Genomic DNA, 22,272 nt, shown 5'->3' on the forward strand with positions numbered 1-22,272 from the left:
TTGCTGTGAGATGATTGCATTGCAATCTCTCCATTATGTCAAAACCTCAGGTGCAGCAATATCCAAGTTCAAAGTGTCTCATACCTTTGGCACAGTTCCTGCTTTTACTTGGCTCATGGGAACCACGACACAGTAATTGGGTAAACACAACAAAAACTGAATTAAATTAAACCATTGTACCAGAAGAGTGCAAAACGGCCCAATTTCCTCCCTGGCAGCTAAAGGCAAGTGACTTTGGCAGTGGAAAGGCAAATCAAGCTGTGCATTCCACAGTTTTGCCAGAACTGACTCAGGACAGTGATCCTACTCACTGCTCATGGAAAATGAGAAATCTCTGCTGAACATGTCTGGGATCTCCACACTGTCCTGAGGCACAGCCTGAACTAAGCACGAGGTAGAAACACTTAACAGGCTGTTTCAGATTGAAGAACCTTTCTTCCTCAAAGCCAAGGCATGTCATTACATTTATTTAATTAAAATATTTGAATAATTTACATAAATAAATCAGTACAGTACCTTCCATTACTTAAATTCACAAATGTACCTTGGATCAAACAGTGGTGCTGCCACCCAGCCATTACTGCCACTCGGTAGTGGCTCCATTCCACTGGGTTCTCTCACTTGGAATATTAGGAATGTAAAATTCAGAATCAGACTGGGATTTTTAAAGTTTTTAGAAAATCCTTTCCGAAAGTGACAAAACAAAAAAGTATTTTTCAGTTTGCTTTGGCATTGAGATTTACTTTGAAATACCCAATGCTGGATTTTGGCTCACTGTGCTTAACTTACAAGAATTCTGACTATGGTTATAGACAGATGTAAAACTCAGTCTCCTAAGTGCAAAATGGACACAGCTATTAACTTTTTTTTTCATTCCAGCTCTCAAACCAAACCAACAATTAAAGTATTTAAGTCAAATATCATTCTTTACAATCATACCTAAAATCAGGGTTTTCCTGCAGTGTGTGGGCTCCCCTCTCTGTCAGTGACTCTGAAAAGTGACTAGAAGAAACACCATCAGGCTTTTCAAACGTACACTACTCCCACAACTGGAAAGCTGCTGTCCCTCTACACCACTCACAAGCCTGAAATGAACAGAAGTACAACCATCATTCTCCCAGCTATTGCTGTCCCCCTTCTTACATGTCCTAAGAACATTAAATTCGTACAGAAAGGACAAATAAAACTCAAAAGATCAGTTCAAGGTCACAGGAAAAAAATTCAGGGACAAACGAGTGACTGACATTCCAGGCATGACGTTCCAGTATTAGATGTTACTGCCCTGTACTGGATACCTTGAAAACTTACTCTCTTCCTCCACAAGCACTCTGCTTTTTGCTAGGACCTATGAACAATTCCTAATTACAGCTGGGGTAAAAAAAAATCCCCACATGCTCAGATTTCTGATACTGGATACAATTTATAGCACAGACTAAGTTAAGTTATTGTCCACACAAATATTTAATACAGATCTTTTGTGTAACTCTAATCAACTCAACCTTTTTCAAGTTTCCTGATGAAGGATGGAGCAAAGCTTACAGTAAGTGGCATAAACTCAGTAGGATAGTACTCACAAAGGGCATAGGCACAAAATATCAGCTCTATTAAAACAAAGTAGTGAAATCACTGATTTTCAGAGTACTTTCCCATCAAACCATGGCACAAAATCATCTTATGCAGAGAGAAACAAAAAGAGAAGCAGAACGTAAACTGTTCGAATATGACGAGTCAATTAAGATTATCCAAACAACAAGTGAGTTGACACAATAAACCATTAAAGCTGAAATACCAGAAGCAGAGAGGAGTATAAATCTGAGGCGTGACTGTCTCTATGGAATGTTATATCAAGTTACGATAAGGAAGTGCCAGACTCCAGCTGTCAAACTGTTTCTCTACACACCAAGATGTTAATGGGCTCACATAGATGGGAACCATAACAACTCTCACACAACTTAGAGATTCAACTACCAACTTTTGAGGAATTCTGGCAATTAAAAAGTAATTCTATAACAGAAGCAAGACCTTCATCATCAGATATGCAATCATACTTTAGTAAGTACCAATCTCAACCTTTCCCTCCAACAAGTCAGTAAAATAATGGAGTTCCCTCTGAATATCACCAATATAACAGCTCTGCATCCACGATTTCCTTCAGGATATCCTTGCTGGACACTGGCAGATTCCACTACCCCTTCCACATCTCTGCTTGATGAGGTGGGAGCATGACTGGGGCTACAAACTACTATGATTTTTTCAGAGGCAGTTCTGGAACCCAACAGTCCATGTCAAGGTTTCTTTCACAAAAACAGACCAGAGTTTTACAGGTACCATGTTTTTATTTTTTCCTTCTACTCTTCTGCCTGCCCACCCCCCACCAGAAGAGCATGGAAACTCAAAGCCTGGTTAGAGACAGGCAGGAGAGACCCTGATGGTGTCAGCTGAAGCGTGCCAGATATTTGGAGGGAGACAAAAGGTCAGGGAACACTAGGGAAGAAATGAGTTTGCAGAGGGAACGTGGAACATTTAAAAAAAAAGGCACAAAAATGGAAACCACGGTCCCTGATTGTCTGTGCGCACACACACACACACACACATTTTGATATTCTGTAAGAGACTTTTACATCTATTAAGCTGGAAAACAGTAACAAAAATTACACTAAACACTGTTTTCCTCTCTGCTGCAGGACAAGTAAAAGAGGCATAGACACTTTTTTATTTCTCAGTACCAAAAAGCAGCTGTTCATCAGTAGCAAGAGACAATAAATTAAAAAACAAAGTCACAACACATAAATACCAATTTAATTGATATTTTTTAAATTTGGATTTAAAAATTACTGACACAAAATGGAGAGAACACTGTCTGAAGCCTCATCTCACAGGAGCCCCTGATCCTTGCTTTCAAAGTTTTTTTAGAATCCCTCTACCAGAAAGAATGCAATAACTTCTGAAGGGAAAAGATGAGTCAACCAGCACAGCCCTTAAATCAGTGAAAGAAAAAATATTTTATGAAGTTAAAGCTGTTGTGCTATTTTGGGCTGGCTCTCTTTTGGTTTTTAAATACAGAAGAATAATTAATATGCACTCTGGAATGGACAGACTTTAAACAGCTGATAAATCCAAGAAACAAATCTTTACTTGGCACAGAGAGGAATCTGGGTGAGCCTCTGGTTATAATGGCATTTCTTGACTAAGATGTTAAGAGATTTGTTTGTTTTTAAATTAAAGACACATTAGAAAAATGTATCACTATTTTGATATTCTCTTTCCACAACTGATTTTGAAGAGTCACATATGGTACTATTTTGATTATGTTTCTCAGCAGATATTAATTCACACAAAAAAAGGACCATGACCCTTTTATGCCATGAACTCTGCTCTCAGAATTCAGGAGTTGATACAGCCTGACTGAAGCCCAAGTACAGGAGAACAAATCCCTACCAAGCAGCACTCCTGTTATCTGACATTGCAATGGTGTGACCCACACAGCCCTCTCCTATTTCTTGCTGACATCTCAGATCAAGCCAAACACAGCACTTTTTTGTGTGTGTTCATTTTTTTATGAGAGGAATCTACATTATGAAGATCAAAGAGATAGCAACAATGCGGGCACTTGCGTTACAGACACGAAATTAGAAAAACTCCCAGTGCTGAGGCACAATCTCAGCTGAAAGGACACATTTCACAGTGATTAAAGATATAACCGTATGCTGATAGTACAACAGAGATTGTCAGGGACTGAAATGAAAGACCTGGGAATGTTTTCAAGTATTAGAAAGACAAAATTACACACTGCTCAGAGAAGGAAGGATGTTGCAGAGAATCAGGAGAGTAAGAAGCACCTGACAAATCTTCAAAGCATTGTCAGAGGAGGCAAAACACTGGAGGGTACAGCAGAGTGGAAAAGGGAAATTTTCTCAGGCTTTAGGTGCAGGCTCAGAGAGGAAGGCGTTTCAGAGACAGGGAACCTGAGGAGCCACATCAGTAATACCAGAAAAGTTAAGCTTACAAACCCAGCATTAGGTAGATGACAGAAAGCAAAGATTCTGAACACATTTGAAAGTGACTTTCACAGGAATTGTCTGACAATGAAAAAGCCAGAAAGGGTCAAAGATAAGAATGAGACTACAGAGAAACAGAAACATTACATCAAGGAGAAATAACTGCAAGTTTCCATAAAATAAATATTTCTTACAGAAAAAGACAGTTGTATCTTATCCAGGGAACCATGAGGCATTTCCCAGACATTTGGAAACACAGACACTTCACCCCCATGACTGGGTGCAGTGGCAAGGAAGGGACAGCCTGTTCCTTTTTACAACCCTCCTGACTAACTCTTCCCTTTTATCTCACCTGATTTGTACGTCACCTCTTTATTTACCAGACTCCTGTCCCACCAGAGATCAGCGATGGATGAGGCAGAAGGATTAATACTTCACAGTACTTACAATTTTTGAAATTTAATGAAGACAAATTTTGTCTGAAATCTTTTTGTTAGAGCTGTTTAAAACAACATTTGACTCTCACAATCACAATTCTTTTAAAGCAACATTTTTTGTATTTCAGCTCTTTTTTTACTATGGCTTTGATTTTCTTTGACCTCACCATACCTTTTAAACCATCAAACCCTAATGACTTTTGACCAGATTTTTATCCTTTGACTGGCTTTAAGATGCAAAGTCATTGCTTTGTGTTACAAATTAACAACACTTAAACCTCTTTCAGCTTATTTGGAAAGCTGAGTTTCACCAAACATACTTGGAAATCCTGGAGATAATTTCTAAATGAGTCATAAAAAACGTCACTTAACTGTGCCTAGCACACTACTCTATTTTTATTATTTCCGACTACACCTCTTGAAAAAAATCTCTTTCCACAAATTAATGAATTGTATACAAGTGAATGCAATGTGACTAAGGCTAAAAAAATGGAAAAAAATCCACATAAACCTCAAAAATTTTTATACGTTTCACTATTATTAAATTTGCATTCTATCACTGCCCAGAGCCACGGCAAAGTACAAGCCTGAGGTGCATAAATCACTGCCCCAAAGGGCATAACCTCAATAACTCCTGACCTGCCACTGAAGTCAGTCCAGAGGACTTGCCTTTCCATTCTCAGAAGCCTAATTAAAAGTCCCACCAGTACCCTGAACATCGAAATGCATTAAACATTGTTGTGAAAACAAATGGGAGCAACAACCCACTGAAGGCCTTTCCTGACAGGCAGGTCAGATTCACCAGGGAATTCCATCACTCCTCCCGAAGGGAGATGGTCCCCACACCTACAGTCTGGGACTTCACCACCAAAACCAGCCCAGTGAGGTCCAGACACAGCCCCTCCTCACCCTGACGGTGCCCACTGAGTGCCCCTCCCAAATCTCATGGGCAGCTCTGCTCTCAGACCCACTATCATCTGGATTTAAAACCACTATTAAACTAATATAATGCTCATGAATAGTACACAGTCACCTTCTCTGAGAGCATGAATATGCCACTTAAACACAGTTGCTGAGGGCAGGAACTTCTTTTGTACCACTGGTAGGTAACTCAGAGAGGTATTGGCCAGTTACTGTAACTACAATAGACAAACATCATCCAAATGTAGATCTGGGGGGAAATCTTCATCGAAGTAACAGGGATGAAGTGGAAAATGCTATCACTGGCTCTGGTTTCAGTGTTTAGACAGCCTCAGGTATAAGCAATTGTAAAATTAAGTATGAAAAGGGTGGAAGGCAAAGATGTCACAGCTGCAGAAACAACAGGAGGAGTGAAGCTGGATCCGTGTAATTCCTACCTCCTGTCACTGCCTTTTCTACAGCCCCTGCCCCCTGTACCCGCCCCTCACACACCAGAACACGCCCCTCACACACCTGCATTCTGCCCCAGAGGAAAACACAACTGCAGCAGCAAACAGGAAAGTTACAGTTCCCACTCGCACAGACAACCCCTGGCTTTCGGTTTCAGTACCACACTCACTCTCTTTATTTTCAGTCTATTCCTACCACCAAGGCTTTGCTCTGTATCTCAAGGACTGCCATGGAATCATGATAAATACTTCAGTAATTAACCCACACACTTTCCCAGCTGGATTGGACTTTCCCAGTCAGCTCTGGCCAGTGCACCACTGATGTTCTTGTCACTCTTCATTCCCCAGTTTTGTTCCACCCCTGCTGTGCAGGATGTACTTTTCCTAATCCACCTCACAGAACATCTTCAAATCCCAATTCAATATACACACCTAGATATATTTTTACACAGTCTCTCAATTGAGAACTCCTCAAATAACTCACAGACATCCTACATTTACACTATTATCTGTCCTTTGGGCAGAGACACATTTCAAGGCATGGCAAATGTTGCATATGTTCCTAATATTTTTCTAGGTACATCTGGCATTTGAGGTAACTTCAAAAAGGCACAATGCTGTATTTTCATTTCAATGCATAATGAAGAGTTGATTTCCTCCTGTATGTAAAGAAAGGTGGTGATGACACACAGATATTCTTGTGGATTAGCAGTCAAAAACAAGGAAAATAGACAAAAATTTTGACTGCCAATTAGTTTTCACCAGTAACCTTAATTTTACATTCACTATATTGTATTTTAGAGATTCCATCTGCTCTGTCTGCAGTGCACATTAATATTCAGGAGACATCTGCAGTGTGCAGACCAAGCTTTTAATTGGAATCATGTCACAGCTACCATCACACAACACTGAATGTAAATGTTGGCTATCTGCACTTGGCAGCTGCTTGGCAGGCTCAGGATAAAGTCCTGCTGAGACTGATGGTGTCTTCAGATAATGTGGTATCAGGGTATAAAAGCTATCATGAGAAATCAAATACTTATTATCATATCCATAGTTAATATAGTTTCCTAGCCCCCTAAACTACTTATAAGCAAAATATGGTTTATATTCAGCCATAATTTTCAGAGACCCAACAAACTGATACCAGTGAACACTCACATCTTTCATTATGACAGATATTTCAGCAAATCTATCACGTACACAAAAGGGGACAAAAACCCCTGAAGTTCAGTGCAAACGAGATGGTGTAGTGAAGCTCAAAGCATTTGCAAAAATCTAAAACTCAAGCATTGCTAAGGATGTAAGAGCACCTGAATACAAGAATTCAATTAACAGGTGCACTCAGTGAATTAAGATACTTTCCTACTATGACAGACTGATTATTCTAGAATGAACAATATAGTTACCTTTTTAAGAATAAAAAAACACTGAGTTAACAGCATCACCATTTGCTTCAAATTCTTGCCAAACCATGGTAACATAAAATTACATTTTCCCAATCATCTGCGTATTTTCAGCTCGTACTCTGCAGTAAAGTTCTGACAAAAATGGCAGGGAATGGCAATCTACAGAGAGAAAAGTGTGTGTGTGTGTGTGTGTACACAAAAGCTGAAGTTATTTGTCCAATGCAAGCAACTGATTGTTACACTGGCAAACTGATCTTAGACATGTTGCAAAGAATTTAAGTCTAATCAGTATGTAAAAATCACATAGGAAGCCTATGAACAGCAACACTTGCTTTTCATGAAATACACATTTCCTTGGGGAATTAGTCCTGCACCACCTTTGTCATAACAAACACAAATCCAACAAAAATTCAAGACCACAGCCCATTAAGGTAAATAGCTGTGTTGCCACAAAAATAATTACACAAGTAAAGGCAACATCAGAATGGAGTCATCGTGATCCAACTGTTCTAACTCCAGTTCCCTTCTCTGACAGACTAATTGGCTTAGCAGATCCTCTGAGCTTCAGTGCAGCTCCAGCACAGATAAGGGAATTACACAGGAGGGGAAGACACAACTGTTTATGCTCAGGGCACACACACATGGTTGGTCTCCAACCTGTACTTGCACATCTACCACCATTCTAGAGCACATTATGGTAGAAGGGGGGAAAAAACAAACAAACAAACAACAAAACACCACAAATGAGAGGACAGAGAAAGGTTCCAGCCCCAAACCTGAGCACAGAAGGAGCCTATCACTGACCATGGATTGTACTGGCACTTCAATCTGTTTTATGCCAAGGAAAAAAGGGCTGGTCTTGGCCTTTCCCATCAGTGATGTACAGCTGGCCTGCTCCAAGTTTGGACAAGAACAGAAAGGAAGAATTAACGTGGGCAGTTACAGATGAGATGCAGCGTTAAGAAGCTTTTCCTTTTGCCTCTTAGCTATTTAGTCTCAGACAAAACAGATTGGAGCCACTCTCACAGTCAGGTGTGTCACGTGTCACAGACAGTATGAAACAACTGAACTACTTATACAAAAGAGCAATTTAGAAGAAAAATATGGAACAGAAGATTTGAAGCTCAGCAGAAACAACCAGGGACACTGAGAGGGCCTGGTGTTTTGCATTCCCAACAACCATATTACACAGCTACACTTGCCAGGTCAACCTGAGTTCAGGATTCTGTAATTAGAGCTATCCAGGCAGAATTTAAGAATAGCTCCTTACAGGTGAAAGAGGCACATAAAAGACCGTGGTTCGTTGCCTGGGTCACTTCACATTTCCTTACCAGTTCCTGCTGCCACTACAGATTTGAATGATGAAACATAGCAAGCTTTTACATAAGACAAAGCTGCAATGGGTTGTGCTGTCATCTGATTTGATCTGTATAAAAGAGCACGAGGAATTTCAATTAGAAACTCCAGCATCAAGTGTCACTTCAAGCTGATTCAGAGCCTAATCTCACACATCCACATTTAAATCAGGGCATAAGCACACTTGTATATGCCAGGCAAGACGTGAGTTTCGTGGAATCCTGGGCTGCTTTAGATGAAACATTGCCATGCTGAGGCAGGTGGTCCTTCTCTTCTACTAAGCCCTGGTAATGCCACACCTGGAGGAGCACCATGTCCAGTTCCAAGCTCCTGTACAAGAGTCTCATGAACATACCACACAGAGTCCAGCAAAAAGTCATAAAAACAATAAAGAGACTGGAGTATCTCTTGTGTGAAGACAGGCAGAAAGAGCTGCGACTGTTAGCCTAGAGAAGATAAGCCTCAGGGGAGCTCTTATCAATACCTGAAGGGCACTGAAGGATGATGGAGGCAGGTGCTTTACACGGGTGCCCAGCAGTAGGACAGGAGCCCAGGGGCACAAACTCAGGCACAGAAAGGGTCCACTTGAACACCATAAAACACTTTTCTATGCGAGGGTGACCATGCACTGGCACAGGCTGCCCAGAGAAGTCCTGGAGCCTCAATCCTCTGGGATACTGGAAAACCATCAGGGCATGACCCTGGGCAAGCACTGCAGGCAGCCCAGCTCAGCCAGGGGTGTGACATAAGGTGACCTCCAGAGGCCCCTTTCAAACTCAACCACTCTGTGAGTCCCTACAGTTACTCAACAGATCATTAAACCCCATTCTTTACTCCCAGTTTAAGTTCCAATGGCCAGAAGGCAAACAGAAGTAAAATTCATCTGCAGGTAGATGTATTAAGGGACTCTCTAGTTTCCAACATCCTTTTTCCACGTAGATAACTATAAATTTTGACAAAGCCACTGTACAGGTTTTGGGCTGTTGGGATTTCATTTGTTTGGCTGGTCTTTTAAAGGGTAAAGGTGAGAAAGGCAGGAAGAACAAGGCTCAGAAGTACATTGGGCTTCTACAGGTTCTCACCAGGGACATATTCCTCATGATTGCAAACTAAGCACTTTTTTGAGCATTTCAAAAAGTGTTCAGTCATGACCTTAATGCAACATATTGAACTAGTTCTTATTCTGGTAATGCCACATCAAAGCCACATCCTGGACAAACCTAAACATCTGTATCACCCTCTTAGCCAGTGTCACAAAAGGCATCTATTATGGGCTGATCAGCCACAACACGCTCTGCACCCTTCCCACGTCACTGCTTTCCAGGATTTAGCACTCTATCCTGTACACATAATCACCCTGAAGACTCATTCGTGCCTGAACCGTTTGTGAATTACCTTCATCAAACCAGTCTTTTCTCAGAAAAAATCACCAATTTAAAGAGCTGGCTCAATTCTTCTTCAAGTCTGAATTTTACAGGGTTTTTTTTATTATTAAGTGGTTAAAAAAAGACTGAAGACATGCTGCTGATTTGTGAAATGAAAAAAAAGTATTCAAAGAATCATTGTTCCCATATGTGGTATATTAGAAAAAAAACACCTGGAGAAAAAAATGCATCATGTACCATACTACTTTTTTTAATAATCACAAGCAGAAAAACAGAAAACATTGGTCAGTTGTTTATAAAATGTTCCAGATATACTTGCAACTGAAGTTATTTGCTAGCCAGTCAAAAAAAAAAAAAAAAAGGCAAAACAAAAACCAACACACAAAACCTTCATATCAACCCACAGTTTGTGCCCTTGTTATATACAGATTTGTCTACAGCAGAGACAGAAGAGGTGCACAGATTTGACAGAAGGAGGTGACAGCCAGGGGACTGAGGGGTGGCACAAACTGCTCAGGGAGAAGATACAGAAGAGTATCAGGGACTCTGCAGATGCAGCATTAACATCTCTGGCAATTCTGAGATACTACATGTTTACAAAACGAGTACTACTTCATTACCAGTACAACATCTTCATCAATAATTCACAAGTGAAGCTTGCTTCCTTCAGATATAATATGGTTATTCTCCTTTTAGTAAATAAAGTATAAATAAATTTGAGCAGATTTTAAATATGCATGTTTTAAAATTCAAAACAGTTTAAAGTTCTAATCTGGGAAATCTTCAGGTCATGATACAGAACCAAATTACAAAAATAACTTCTGTACCACATCTCAAAATAACACATTTTATCACTTTTCTTCCTTCAGATTTACACTTCTAACCACGTTAAATCAACATTCAAGTTACTTAAAACATATAGCTGTAAAAATCTCCTCCATGTGAAAAAGTATTTTGACAGGCAAACCCCCCACCCCCCACGTCCAGTAATTGCATCCTGTGCACTTTCACAGGAAGAGGATTTTTGGGAAAGAGGAAGGGTGAAGACAGACAGGTATGTTCTGTTTCCTAAGAAGGGATAATAGTAAACAAACAACCAACCAAACAAAAAGAAAACAAAACCCCCAAATCAGCATGTTCTACTCAGACAAGGAAAATCCTCTTTTATAGAATGACAGACTCATTCAGGTTGCAAAGACCTTTAAGATCAGAGACCAACCACAAACCCAGCTCTGCTACACCCACTCCTGACCCACATCCCTCAGCCCCACTCCAACTGCCCTTACGGATGTCAGAGGTCTCTGCAAGAGCCTTGACAAGGAACATTCATTCTGACAGAAGGTTTGGATGTAACAAGCAAAAAGTTCCTTGGCCAAAATGAGCTGCAGCAGGTGGGAAGTGCTCAGTGGTTCAGCTCCCAGGTGACTTTTAGTGGCAGAACGTCTGGTATAAAACGCCTCCAATCACAAAGTGATTCCAACAACCGCAGATCTTTCACCCATGGCAAGTTAACAGTGTCTGCGTGTAAAAGTTACAAAAGTTAAAACCAGTAGCAAAACCAGCACATTATGCAAAGTTACATTATTTCAAAGTGCTGTGAAAAAACGGCACAGGGGACAACACTTAATAACTCCATGTTTGCAGTGATTAAGAAACTAAAGTCATTGCACTCCTACAGAATACAAGAGAAACTGAAGTCCATCCCATGGCTGTTTATCATAAAGTTACACACGCTCAGGATTAGAATTAAAAACATTATATCCAGTGAGGTTTAATTGCTCTACACTTCAAAAACTCGGCTTTGAACATCACCAGTCTGAACAGTATTAACAATTCAGAACAAGAATACTTGTGAAATTTCTCCCCCACTCCTCCCCAAAGGTGTCAAAGACAGAAGCCTAAATGTTAATCTGTTTTAATGAGCCATCTTCGATAATTTAATAACCTGAGAAAGATTTGAGTGTTACAAATATTACAAATATTAATCAGATACATTGATAACATAAAATGTTAAAAAAACTGTTTGTGAGCAATTACTTTCAAATAAAGAAGAGTGGGGGCAAAAGTTAACTCCATCTCTGAGATTTCATTCCAGGGCTGTCCAGGAGACACCTTTCTTAGAGAGGTACCCCCATACCCAGGACAACCTGAGACTGAGCAGCTCCTGACACTGCAGCATGTGCCTGAGGAAGCAATTCTTCCTGAATGATCAAGATTAGCACAAGTGTTGCCACAGTAATAAGTGTTTACTAGAGCCTCAACAGAAAAAATGATACAAAAATATTTGTGTTTTTCTTTTTTAAAATTTCTTCTTTGGAAAACAGCTTTCTTGATAGGAAGCAGAAAACAATATGCTGTCCCAAGAGAGGAAGAACAAAAATGGAAATGAAGGGCCATTGTGACATCCTGCTTTATAGTAGTCTGTCAATATACAATCAGCAAGAATGAGGAACTTGGCTCTACAGTTGATTGAAAAATACACAGGAAAACTACAGAGCAGTTCCTCAACCCTCATCCAAAACCTGTATTTCACTCTCCACACAAACTCCACACATGTTTTTAAAATGTTCTGCAGCAAGAGCAGCAGGACTTGAAGCTTTGCAATCCTTCCCTGTGGACCTCTCAGATCATAGAATCATAGAATCGATTGGGTTGGAAAAGACCTCCAAGATCATCAAGTCCAACCCTTGGTCCAACTCCAGTCCCTTTACCAGATCATGGCACTCAGTGCCACGTCCAGTCTCAGTTTAAAAACCTCCAGGGATGGGGAATTCACCCCCTCTCTGGGCAGCCCATTCCAATGCCTGATTACTCTCTCTGGAAAGAATTTTTTTCTGATCTCCAACTTCAATTTCCCCTGGCAGAGCTTGAGCCCGTGCCCCCTTGTCCTATGATGAGTGCCTGGGAGAAGAGACCAACCCCCACCTGGCTGGAACTTCCCTTCAGATCCACAGCACAGAACAGTTAGGGATGGAAGAACATGCACTTCCTCTGCAAATTGAAATTCTAATCCTTCACACAACAGTTTACAAAGAGATTTTGTGGTAATTTGCTCAGTCCTGCTGGTGAGGTCCCTGGTCATGGACCACACCGGTCTGGGCATCACAAACACCCAAGAAGGAGTGCAGGGTTCCGCCTTCCGTAAGTGACCTCATCCCAAAACCTGACATCATGCCAGCCCTGCAGGCCAGAAACCATTTCCAAACAGAAGCAAAGCTGGTTTTCAAGCCACCAGGAAGTAAAAAGGAGAGAACAGAGAGTGGCTTATCATTTTTTGGACTTGATGATCTCAGAGGTCTTTTCCAACCCAACTGATTCTAAGATTCTAAGCCCCAAGTCTGTTGTTTTTAAATGATAAAAGCCACGCCACAAAAGGAATACCTGCAGTGCCTCCCACATGCCTTGAAGAGTCTTCCTAAAAATGTCTTCCCCCTTAAAGAGAATTTTACACAGAACTGCCACTACTCACCATTTGTAGTTTCTGTATAGAAAAGAAATGCCTCAGTATGGAAAGAGCTACCAGCAAAACTGCTACTGATACAATGCTGGCCTTTATTATACACAACTTATGGTATATTTATGAAACAGAGGCCAAATCCTACCAGCATGATAACTGTAGGACAGGCTGCTTTCATCTTAATCTCTTCTCTCTTCCAAGTATCCTTCCCACTAAAGCCCACAGAGAACATTGCCATTTTCACCAAAACTCTCACACAACCTCACAGACAAAACACCGATGACCACAAAACAGCTGCTCCTTCTGCAGAACAGATTTCCAGAGTTTCCACTCAACTCTTTCACATCCGTACTTTTAAAAAGATCCTTCTGCATTAAGGGATCTCACAAGATGCAACCCTCAGCAGACTCAGTATCTTGCTGCCAGAGTCTTAAACATCAGTGTTTTGTTCACACTCAAATCTCCCAAATTCCCCAGCAGTCAATTTTCTAACCAATATTCTTGTGATTCATTATTTACTTTGTCTGTTTATATTACAGGAATGCACAAAGACATGAAAACTGCAGAGTGCAGAAGAGCACACACCATTTACTCGGGAACTGACAGTACCTCAGGAACACAATTAAACCTCCATGAATCAAAGAATCTTGATGTATCCAAAACCCCCGAACAATTGTTACATACCAAGGAAGCACTGAGGCAAAGCCAGGCATGGAATACAAAGAAGCACAACTAAAGGAATCTGAAGGACCATTAAAGAGGCAAGAATAACATCCCTCTAAAAGAGGAACCAATACGTTTGTGAATTATATTTGTTACAGTCTCCCTCTTCTTTCACAAAAAAATATGAATGATCATTCATGAAGCTGAAAACGTTACTAAAGCCAGTGGGAAACATTCATAGCTCATCTTGGCTACACTTCCAGTCTTCATTTGAATAATGAGCAACTGCTCTTTGTTAGACATTAACGCTTTTTAATGACTGACTGGTGAATAGCTTGAAGGGAGCTCGTTCTCTGCTGTCTCCTCCTCTTCCCCGCGATCTCCATTGTTCTATTTTGGGTAAGAGGGTACAACTAAACTTCAGTATTAGCACAAGGGGAAGATGGCACTCTGCAACACTGACAGAATTGTCTCAGCAGTCTAATATTAGTTTATTAAGTGAACAAAAAATAGCCAAGTTAAATAGAAGCTTGTGTTCAGTACAATATCTAGTACTGCAATAGAATATTTTCCTTTAGCTTAATTTTAGAACCAGCTACAAGAATCCAATTTTAGAAGTTTCATACAATTTTTTCTATAATAACATTCTTCAACACGGAAGGAAAAGCTTTTAAAAATTCAGCAACTATTTACAGAGGCTACTTGGCCACTTCCTTCATAGTTAGTTACGCACTTTTTAGAGGCTGGTACATAAGAGTAATAAAGTTTCTATTTGCCCCAAGTAACCGCAGGACACTAAAAGAGCAGAAACTGAGTGTAGAATTTTATTTATCTATACAGTTACAGAAAGTATCAAAAACTCTTTCAGGAATTATCAAGCTTAACAGTTAAGTGACAAGTTACCAGTATGCAATAGGCTACAAATATGAATTAAAAGGAAATTTAAAACAAAAAAAAAAAAAAAAACACTGCTTGCTCCCTCACATTTTAGGAAACACTGATCACTTAAGGCAGAACAATTATGTCAAGCCACTAACTGCAAAATGGACAATATATTTCTTGAGAGATTGTAAGGGCTGTCTAACAGATGCTTTGGGAACAATAGCAGTTATTTGTAACGCCCTGACATCAGGACTAATTGTACGATGTCAAAACTGACAGAAAAGCAGCTTTTACAATTAACACAGAAGTTGCTCCTTCCTGATGTGAACCAATATACATTTAGCAACATCCAGAGACATCTGAATTTCAGTCAACTCAATCTAAAACTCTGTTTCTCAGCCAGTCAGCAGCTTTCACCCCATCACTTCATACTTTCAGTTCTTTTACTATCTTAGGTAAAACAACATATAACACAAGTATTTTAATTAAATTTTCACTTATACTGGAGATTACTGATGAAACATTCCTTCAAGACCATTGAGCTACAATTGCTGGCTTTCTTAGACCTACATCACTTAGTTAAAAATTCCCTAATCTCACCCTGTAAGAGAGTCATTACAGCCTTAAGAACAAATGCTGAAAAGCAATTCTATTGTGATGAACAAACACAGAAGCGAAAAGGCCTCCAGAAAAGAAAAAAAGCTTTAAATGTTTTGCCCAAGTAACCAAAGAGAAGTGAAATCAGTCTTCCTTAATACTTAGTTTATCTTCAAAATTCCCCTGTGAGAACAAGATAAATACAGGGAATGAAGTTCCATTAGCACAAACAGCAGCTACTCCACTTAATCCTTCAGATTTAACTCAGGGAGAATCGTCTCTGCAACAGCAAAGACGTGTCCAAGCACAGCAGCTGCACAACAGTAAGTCTTTCTTGGTATTTTTATGTTAAACACGTTCAAGATATTTTGCTTTATAGCTGATTTCATTGATGGAGATCAAAGAATAAATAAAACTCTAAAGCCTCTTCCATACCTTCAGGTCTCTAGGCTTGCTTAGACCTTTTAAAACATAATAAAGAGCAACCTTGTGTATTTCTTTCTTTGTGTACCAAATCAAACAGTTTGATACAGTTAGATTATAGAATTGTTTAGGTTGGAAAAGACCTTTAAGATCACTGGGGCCAACCATTAATCCAACACTGCCAAACCCACTGCTGATCTATGGCTTTTTCCTCCACATCCCTAAGAATCTAGAGACTACTTAAGCAGAGCAAAAAACACCCTTGTTATAAACACTATTAAAAAAGAAAAGACGTGCAGAACTGGTAATTACCAGATTATGAGAGTGCTCACTATGCTGCCCAAATTTTAAACAGAGTAGCTGCTCTGTGGACTGAATTTGCATCATGCAATGCAATTATTCTTTTTAAAATACGGATGTTCTGCACAGAGATGCTCTTTTAATGTTAAGAACAAAAAACCCAAAACAAAATACAAAAAAATATCTGAGTGAGGAAAGAGCTACTGTGCTTTGTTCCCAGTAAATTACCAGTTATGGGGGAAATAGGGAGGTGAAAGCACTACTGAAAGTTAAAAGTACTTTCATTTCATATCTCACAGCAACACGTGCAATACTCCATAAATCTGAATTATCTCTGAAAACTTGAACAGTATTGTTCAGAAGGACCACTATTCTCCTTATGCTGTACTGCAACTCATATCATTCACCAAGTTTCATTTAACTATTTCAGGAAAACAGCAAAGAGTTATGCCTGACCTACGAACTGATGCAGGCAGAACATAAATGCTTTGTGATTGATGTAAAACAGTAATTTCTGAGGAATTCCACAGAATGTATCAGCCCAGTACAGAATAAGAAAGCACAAGCAAATGATGCCTAAGAATAAGAAGATAAACAATTTGAAACAGGCTTATTTTAATACTAAGCTCTTAACAATTATAAAGATAAATATTTCAAGGGTAGACTGAACTCTTATTCTGTATCACATCCAAGATCTAACAATGCAAAAGAGCATTTCCCTACTCCCTTCTGCTCAGATATCCTATTGATGTTTTAAAGATGACACTGAGCAAATCCTTGAATTTTAACTGAGAATCTCAGTGCAGAATGAAAGGATATTTTCTCCTGTTCATCCAGATTCACATGCACCATTTCCCTTCACAAAAACAGAGCGTACTGAAGAAGATTATCTCAACAGCAAAATATTAAGAAGGGTTCTCTTTTACTCAGGGAGCAGCTGAAAAGCACATAATCTTTCTTTCAATATCAAGGTGAAATCCAGGGAAGGGACTATTTGATTTGCACTAAAATACTTGTGATTAGTTAAAACACCTGAGTTGCTCACAGTAGTACACAACCCTAAATATATATTAGTTTCACTGTTATGTTTAACCTTCAAGAACAAATAAAGGTGGTTTTACTATTACAGACAAGGAGACAAAAGAGAAAGTTAATGGTGCAGCACTTTGCACATTTGTGCAACCGTCTGGCAGAGTTCCCTGCCTTCCTTCCTTCCTTCAGGTGTGCTCCTCAACAAAAGGTTTCCCAAAGCCGTGACTCAAACAGTGAACAGACAATTTCTGTGGCTTTCATTTCACAGTCTTAACACATCCATTCAGAGCCCCCTTGTTAAAAGTGTGAGTGACACGGTCAAGGACACACTTTCAGAACACTTATCCATCCTTGGTTACATTCTCAGCCTGATTTTTGAAGCTGCCACTTTGACTGTTTCCCAACTCTATCAACTTGTCAATTTTGCAGTTACATCAACCAGATAAAGGCTCTGAGGAAAGATTCATATGTAAAAATTCTCTGCCACAGCCCAGTGGATAAATGTCTCTGGAGGTTCCCTCAAGACTATCATCATTTTATTTCCACACATTTCTTACAATCTACTCTGCTGAACAGCCACATCTTGATGTCCTCTGATCACATATACAAAAGCAATTAAAATGAAGGATGAAACTCTGGGGCAGTCAGAGAATAAACATAAACCTGGAAAAATTTCTTAAGCATGACAAGAAAATATAAATCTTTTTTGTAGTCTAGTCAGTTTCAGAGACTCTTCCCACATGGCTGGAGTGCCATTATGGCAGCAAAGGAACCGCCGGTGACACTGTGGGTACATGATGACATTTGCCACATGGTTTACACCAAAGGCCAAGAGCTCCTTCTGACTTGGAGTTATTCTTGCTTCTATTACCATATGCACTCAAAGCATACAAAAAAAACCCCACATAACTTATCTAAAATGTTCTCTCACTCTCAGCATGGAGATGCAGCCCAGTGACACACTCTGATTTAATACTGTGCCAGAAGGAGACACAGGAAGACAAGCACATTATTTGTGCAGACATCTTTGCTACCCCACATATATACAATAAGGGTATACATTTAAATTAGCTTCAAGTTTCCTTAGCATAATAACCTACAGAAACAATTGCTCAATTTCATCTTTATCTTTAAAAAAAGCCATGAAAACATGTCTAAAACATCCATTTGACCTGACTCACCAACTCAAAGGTAAGAAAGCACTAACTTAGGAAAACACAATGAAATTAACTTAAGTCTGTCCTAAGCTGTCCAAGACGAAAAACTGCAATCTCAATAAATACTACTCAGGTCTGTCCAGTGAGACTGTCTTGAGTCTCTCATTGTGTGCGTTTTCTCTATCCAAGTGTCCTTTAAACACTAAGCAGAGTGTAAGCACCCAGGATCTGGTTTTCCACAGCAAGGCACAGCTCCCATCTGTAACGATCATCAGAGAGATCAGAACCTCTGACTTAACACTTCCTCATTTATGGAGCCTCACCTGACAACAGTTACAGCAGAAACCTAAGTAACAAACACGCAGCCGTGGCTGACAGACACACTGTTAAACAATGCAAGGAAGAATCATTTATTTCCCTGACCCCACAGAGGGATCCTCGTCTGCTGCTAAAGAGAACATGGCACTGCTCCTGCTCCAGGTCTTGGAAACCACGAGGGCACAGCAAGGGTTTGCAGATAAGCCAGACAGCATTACAGACAGTGCCACTTGCCTAAAGGGCTCTGACTACAAGTGACAGTGCCCTGCCTTCTTAATTTAATTTTCTCTCTGACTAAGATAGAAAGATGATAAGCAGAAACCTGAAGCAAAGGAACCACCCTTCTGTTCTGGACAGCCTGACAATGTAAAGCTGCATTTTAAACGCTGTTTGCCACCATGAAATGTTCAAATTTTTATCTGAAAACATTTAACTGCAGAAGATCCTTCCAGGCACAGTTGCAACACTCACCAGGAAAATTTTGCATTTACTCCCCTGAAGAAGGTATTTCAAACCCTAAACCTGGGTAAACTGATCACCAAATAGCAAAGGTGCATTCAAAGACATTAGCAGTTCGGGTGGGGTGGGTTTTTGTTTCAGTTCATTTATTGTTGGTTTGAAGGGGGGTTGTATATGGGTTGGGTTCCGTTTTTTTAAAGGAAAATGTCACATACAAAGATATTGCACATTTTTAAAAATTAAATCAAATTATTTTCTCCAATCTTTCCTATCTGGAGCTTAATTCTAAAATAATACATTCTACAAGAAACTGTAGCTTTTTATATTTAAAGATGCTTGAAGGCATTGCTGACTTGGTTGCTGGACAAAAAAAAAATCACTTGTAATTTCCATAAATCTGTGCTTATACATGAACATCCATCCCCTTAACTTCAATTCAGTCACTGACAGCAACTCTTTACACTTCACTTTTCATCTTTTCTTTTTCACACCCTAAACAGAACTTCTCTCTCATAAGAAAAAATAAAGATCCAAATACAGACAGTAATTACAAACAGCTTTTTAATTCATTCTGACTGTACATTTCACTCTTGTCCTCTCACATATTCCATGTTCTGTCTGGGTTGTCTGTTTTCAAGAACTGAAGGTGTTTCACTTTGTAAAGTAACCAGCCTAAAAGGGCTGCTAAAATAGCTGGTGTGTCAACGCTTCCTTAAGAAAAACAATTACTTCTTCTATAGCTTAATTTCTTCCTGTTTCTTTAAAACTGTTAACCAGAGAATAGACATTAAGCGCACACTTCATTCACAAGGTGACACCCAGTAATTGGTCTAAAAGAGGATACTCTATCAATAAAAGTCAGAAACCTTTACTCCCGTTATAGGTCAAGGGCACAAGATCTCCAAACGAGGGCACTGAAAGTTTAGGAAAAGCACGTCTTTTCTCACCTTTCCCTTCCCCTTAAGCTACTTTCTAATAACGAGAGAGGATTCGGTGATTTCAGGTCCAAAATTCTGGGTGTGCCAAGTACCACCATTCACAAACATTTTAAATAAATAACTTTTTGCACTGAAACTCGACTACAACCCAAATTACAACACTCTGCATAGCACAACACAGAGTACGTTCTGACAGAATGGAAATGGAAGTACCACAAGTGGCGTTTCATTCAGCTCAGGTTAAGCAGTCACAGCATAAACCGGGACATGCAGGTGGCTTTGAATTTTAATATGCTGCCAAATAGCGAAAGTTATTTCAGTGCTTTATAATAATAACCAATTTAAACGCACAACAGCGGCGATAAAGAACCCCACCTTTAGTGGGGAAAAAAAAGAACAAAAAACCAAAAAACCGCCACGCTCGTCCACAACGATTTAAAGACAGAAACGCAAAGATAAGTACAGAAGAGGTTGCACAATAACACATGATCTTCCCTATCACATGCTTGGCAGCGCGCTCGCTGCTCGGCCATCCCCCGTCCGACCCCGGGGCCGCTCGGCCGGCCCGGACACCCCCGAGCAGGGGCTGCGGCCGCAGGGTCGGGGCTGCCCCGGGCTCGGCGGGGCGGGAGCTGCGGTTCGGCGGGGCTGAGCCGCACCCCCATTCAATCCCTGCCTCCCTCCAGCTCTGCCCGGGCGGCAGCGACGGCACCGAGCGGGGCGAGGGGGCAGCCTCGGCCCCGGCTGCGCCCCGGGCGCGACCCCGACACTTACGCTCGAAGTCGGAGTCCGAGTCCTCGTCGCCGCGCTCGGGCTCCTCGTCCCCGTTGGACTCGGTCTGCATGGGCTCCCCGTCGAAACTGACCACCCTGCGGCCGCCGCCCGCCTCCTGGTCGCGGGCATCCCGCAGGCGGGCGAAGTACTCTGCGGCGAAGCCCAGCAGGTCGGCGGGCCGGTGCCGCAGCACCTCAACCGTGTAGCCCTGCAGCAGCTCGGTGAGGCCCGGCGGGATCTCGATGCTCATGGTGCCGGGCGCCCGGGGGGCCGCCTCGCCTCCCTCCTCCTGCTCCTCCCCGCCGTCGGCGGGCGGCGGTGCCGTTGCGGGCTCGGGGCCTCCCCGCGAGCAGGACCCGCTCCCGCCGCTCCGGTCACACGAGCCGCGGGCGCGGGCGGGAGGGGCGGGGCGGGAGCGGCCCCGCGGCGCAGGCGCGGAGCGGGCGCGGGAGCGGCGCGGGGCAGCGGCTGCGCGTGCGCGACGGGCGGGGGGGCGCGCGCGTCACGGTGGGAGCGGCGCCGGGAGCGGGACCGGGAATGGGAACGGGAGCGGCGGGAGGGCATTGGCAGGATGGCATTGGCGGGAGAGTGTTCTCGGGATGGCACCAGCGGGAAGGCGTTCCCGGGATGGCATTGGCGGGAGGGCGTTCTCAGGATGGCATTCCCGGGCCGGCGGCACGTGCACGTCCTGCAGCTCGTTGGGAAACAGCAGCGCCCGCACCGTTAACCCCCGGTGCCGGCGGGCCCGGCCGGGTGTGTGCGGGGCTGGGAAAGCCTCGGCCCGAGGCTGGCGGCGGGATGCGGGAAGGGATGGGGCCAGCGCGGGGGCCGTCGCTGCTGCCCTTTTGTTTGTCTTCTCTTGCATCGGTGACCCCGCGCGCTATGTTCTTCCCAGAGCCAGGGAATCCATGAGGTTGGAAAAGACCTCTGGGATCACCGAGTCCAGCCCCGAACGCCACACTGTCATCCCGACCATCACTCGGTGCCACAGCCGGTTTGCCTTAAACACCTCTGCGGGCAGTGACCCCACCGCCTCCCTGGGCAGCCCATTCCAGTGTCTAATCACCTTTTCTGTGAAGAATTTCTTCCTAATGTACAACCTAAACATCCCCTGACACAACTTGAGCCTGTGTCCTCATCCTGTTGCCAGTCGACTGGGAGAAAAGCCCCGCCTGGCTACAGCCTCCTCTCAGGTGGTTGTACAGAGTGAGAAGGTCCCCTCGGAGCCCCCTTTTCTCCAGGCTGAACATCCCCAGCTCCCTCAGCTGCTCCTCACAGGACTTGTGCTCCAGACCCTTCCCCAGCTCCGTTGCCCTT

At 42.0% G+C, this 22,272-nt stretch overlaps 1 protein-coding gene across 1 annotated transcript in view; it reads right to left on the reverse strand.

Moving 5' to 3' along the window:
• PRKAR2A (protein kinase cAMP-dependent type II regulatory subunit alpha) overlaps positions 1 to 21,368 on the reverse strand; it is a 60,969-nt gene extending 39,601 nt beyond the window's left edge. Inside the window, exon 1 of the mRNA XM_071550362.1 lies at positions 20,956 to 21,368. Within this exon, the coding sequence (XP_071406463.1) occupies positions 20,956 to 21,205 (250 nt within the window). The 5' untranslated portion in view covers positions 21,206 to 21,368. The remainder of the gene's footprint in view (positions 1 to 20,955) is intronic.
• Positions 21,369 to 22,272: the final 904 nt, after the last annotated feature.

The sequence above is a fragment of the Pithys albifrons genome, chromosome 3 (genome assembly GCF_047495875.1).
Source record: "Pithys albifrons albifrons isolate INPA30051 chromosome 3, PitAlb_v1, whole genome shotgun sequence".
In the NCBI taxonomy this organism is placed as follows: Eukaryota; Metazoa; Chordata; class Aves; order Passeriformes; family Thamnophilidae; genus Pithys; species Pithys albifrons.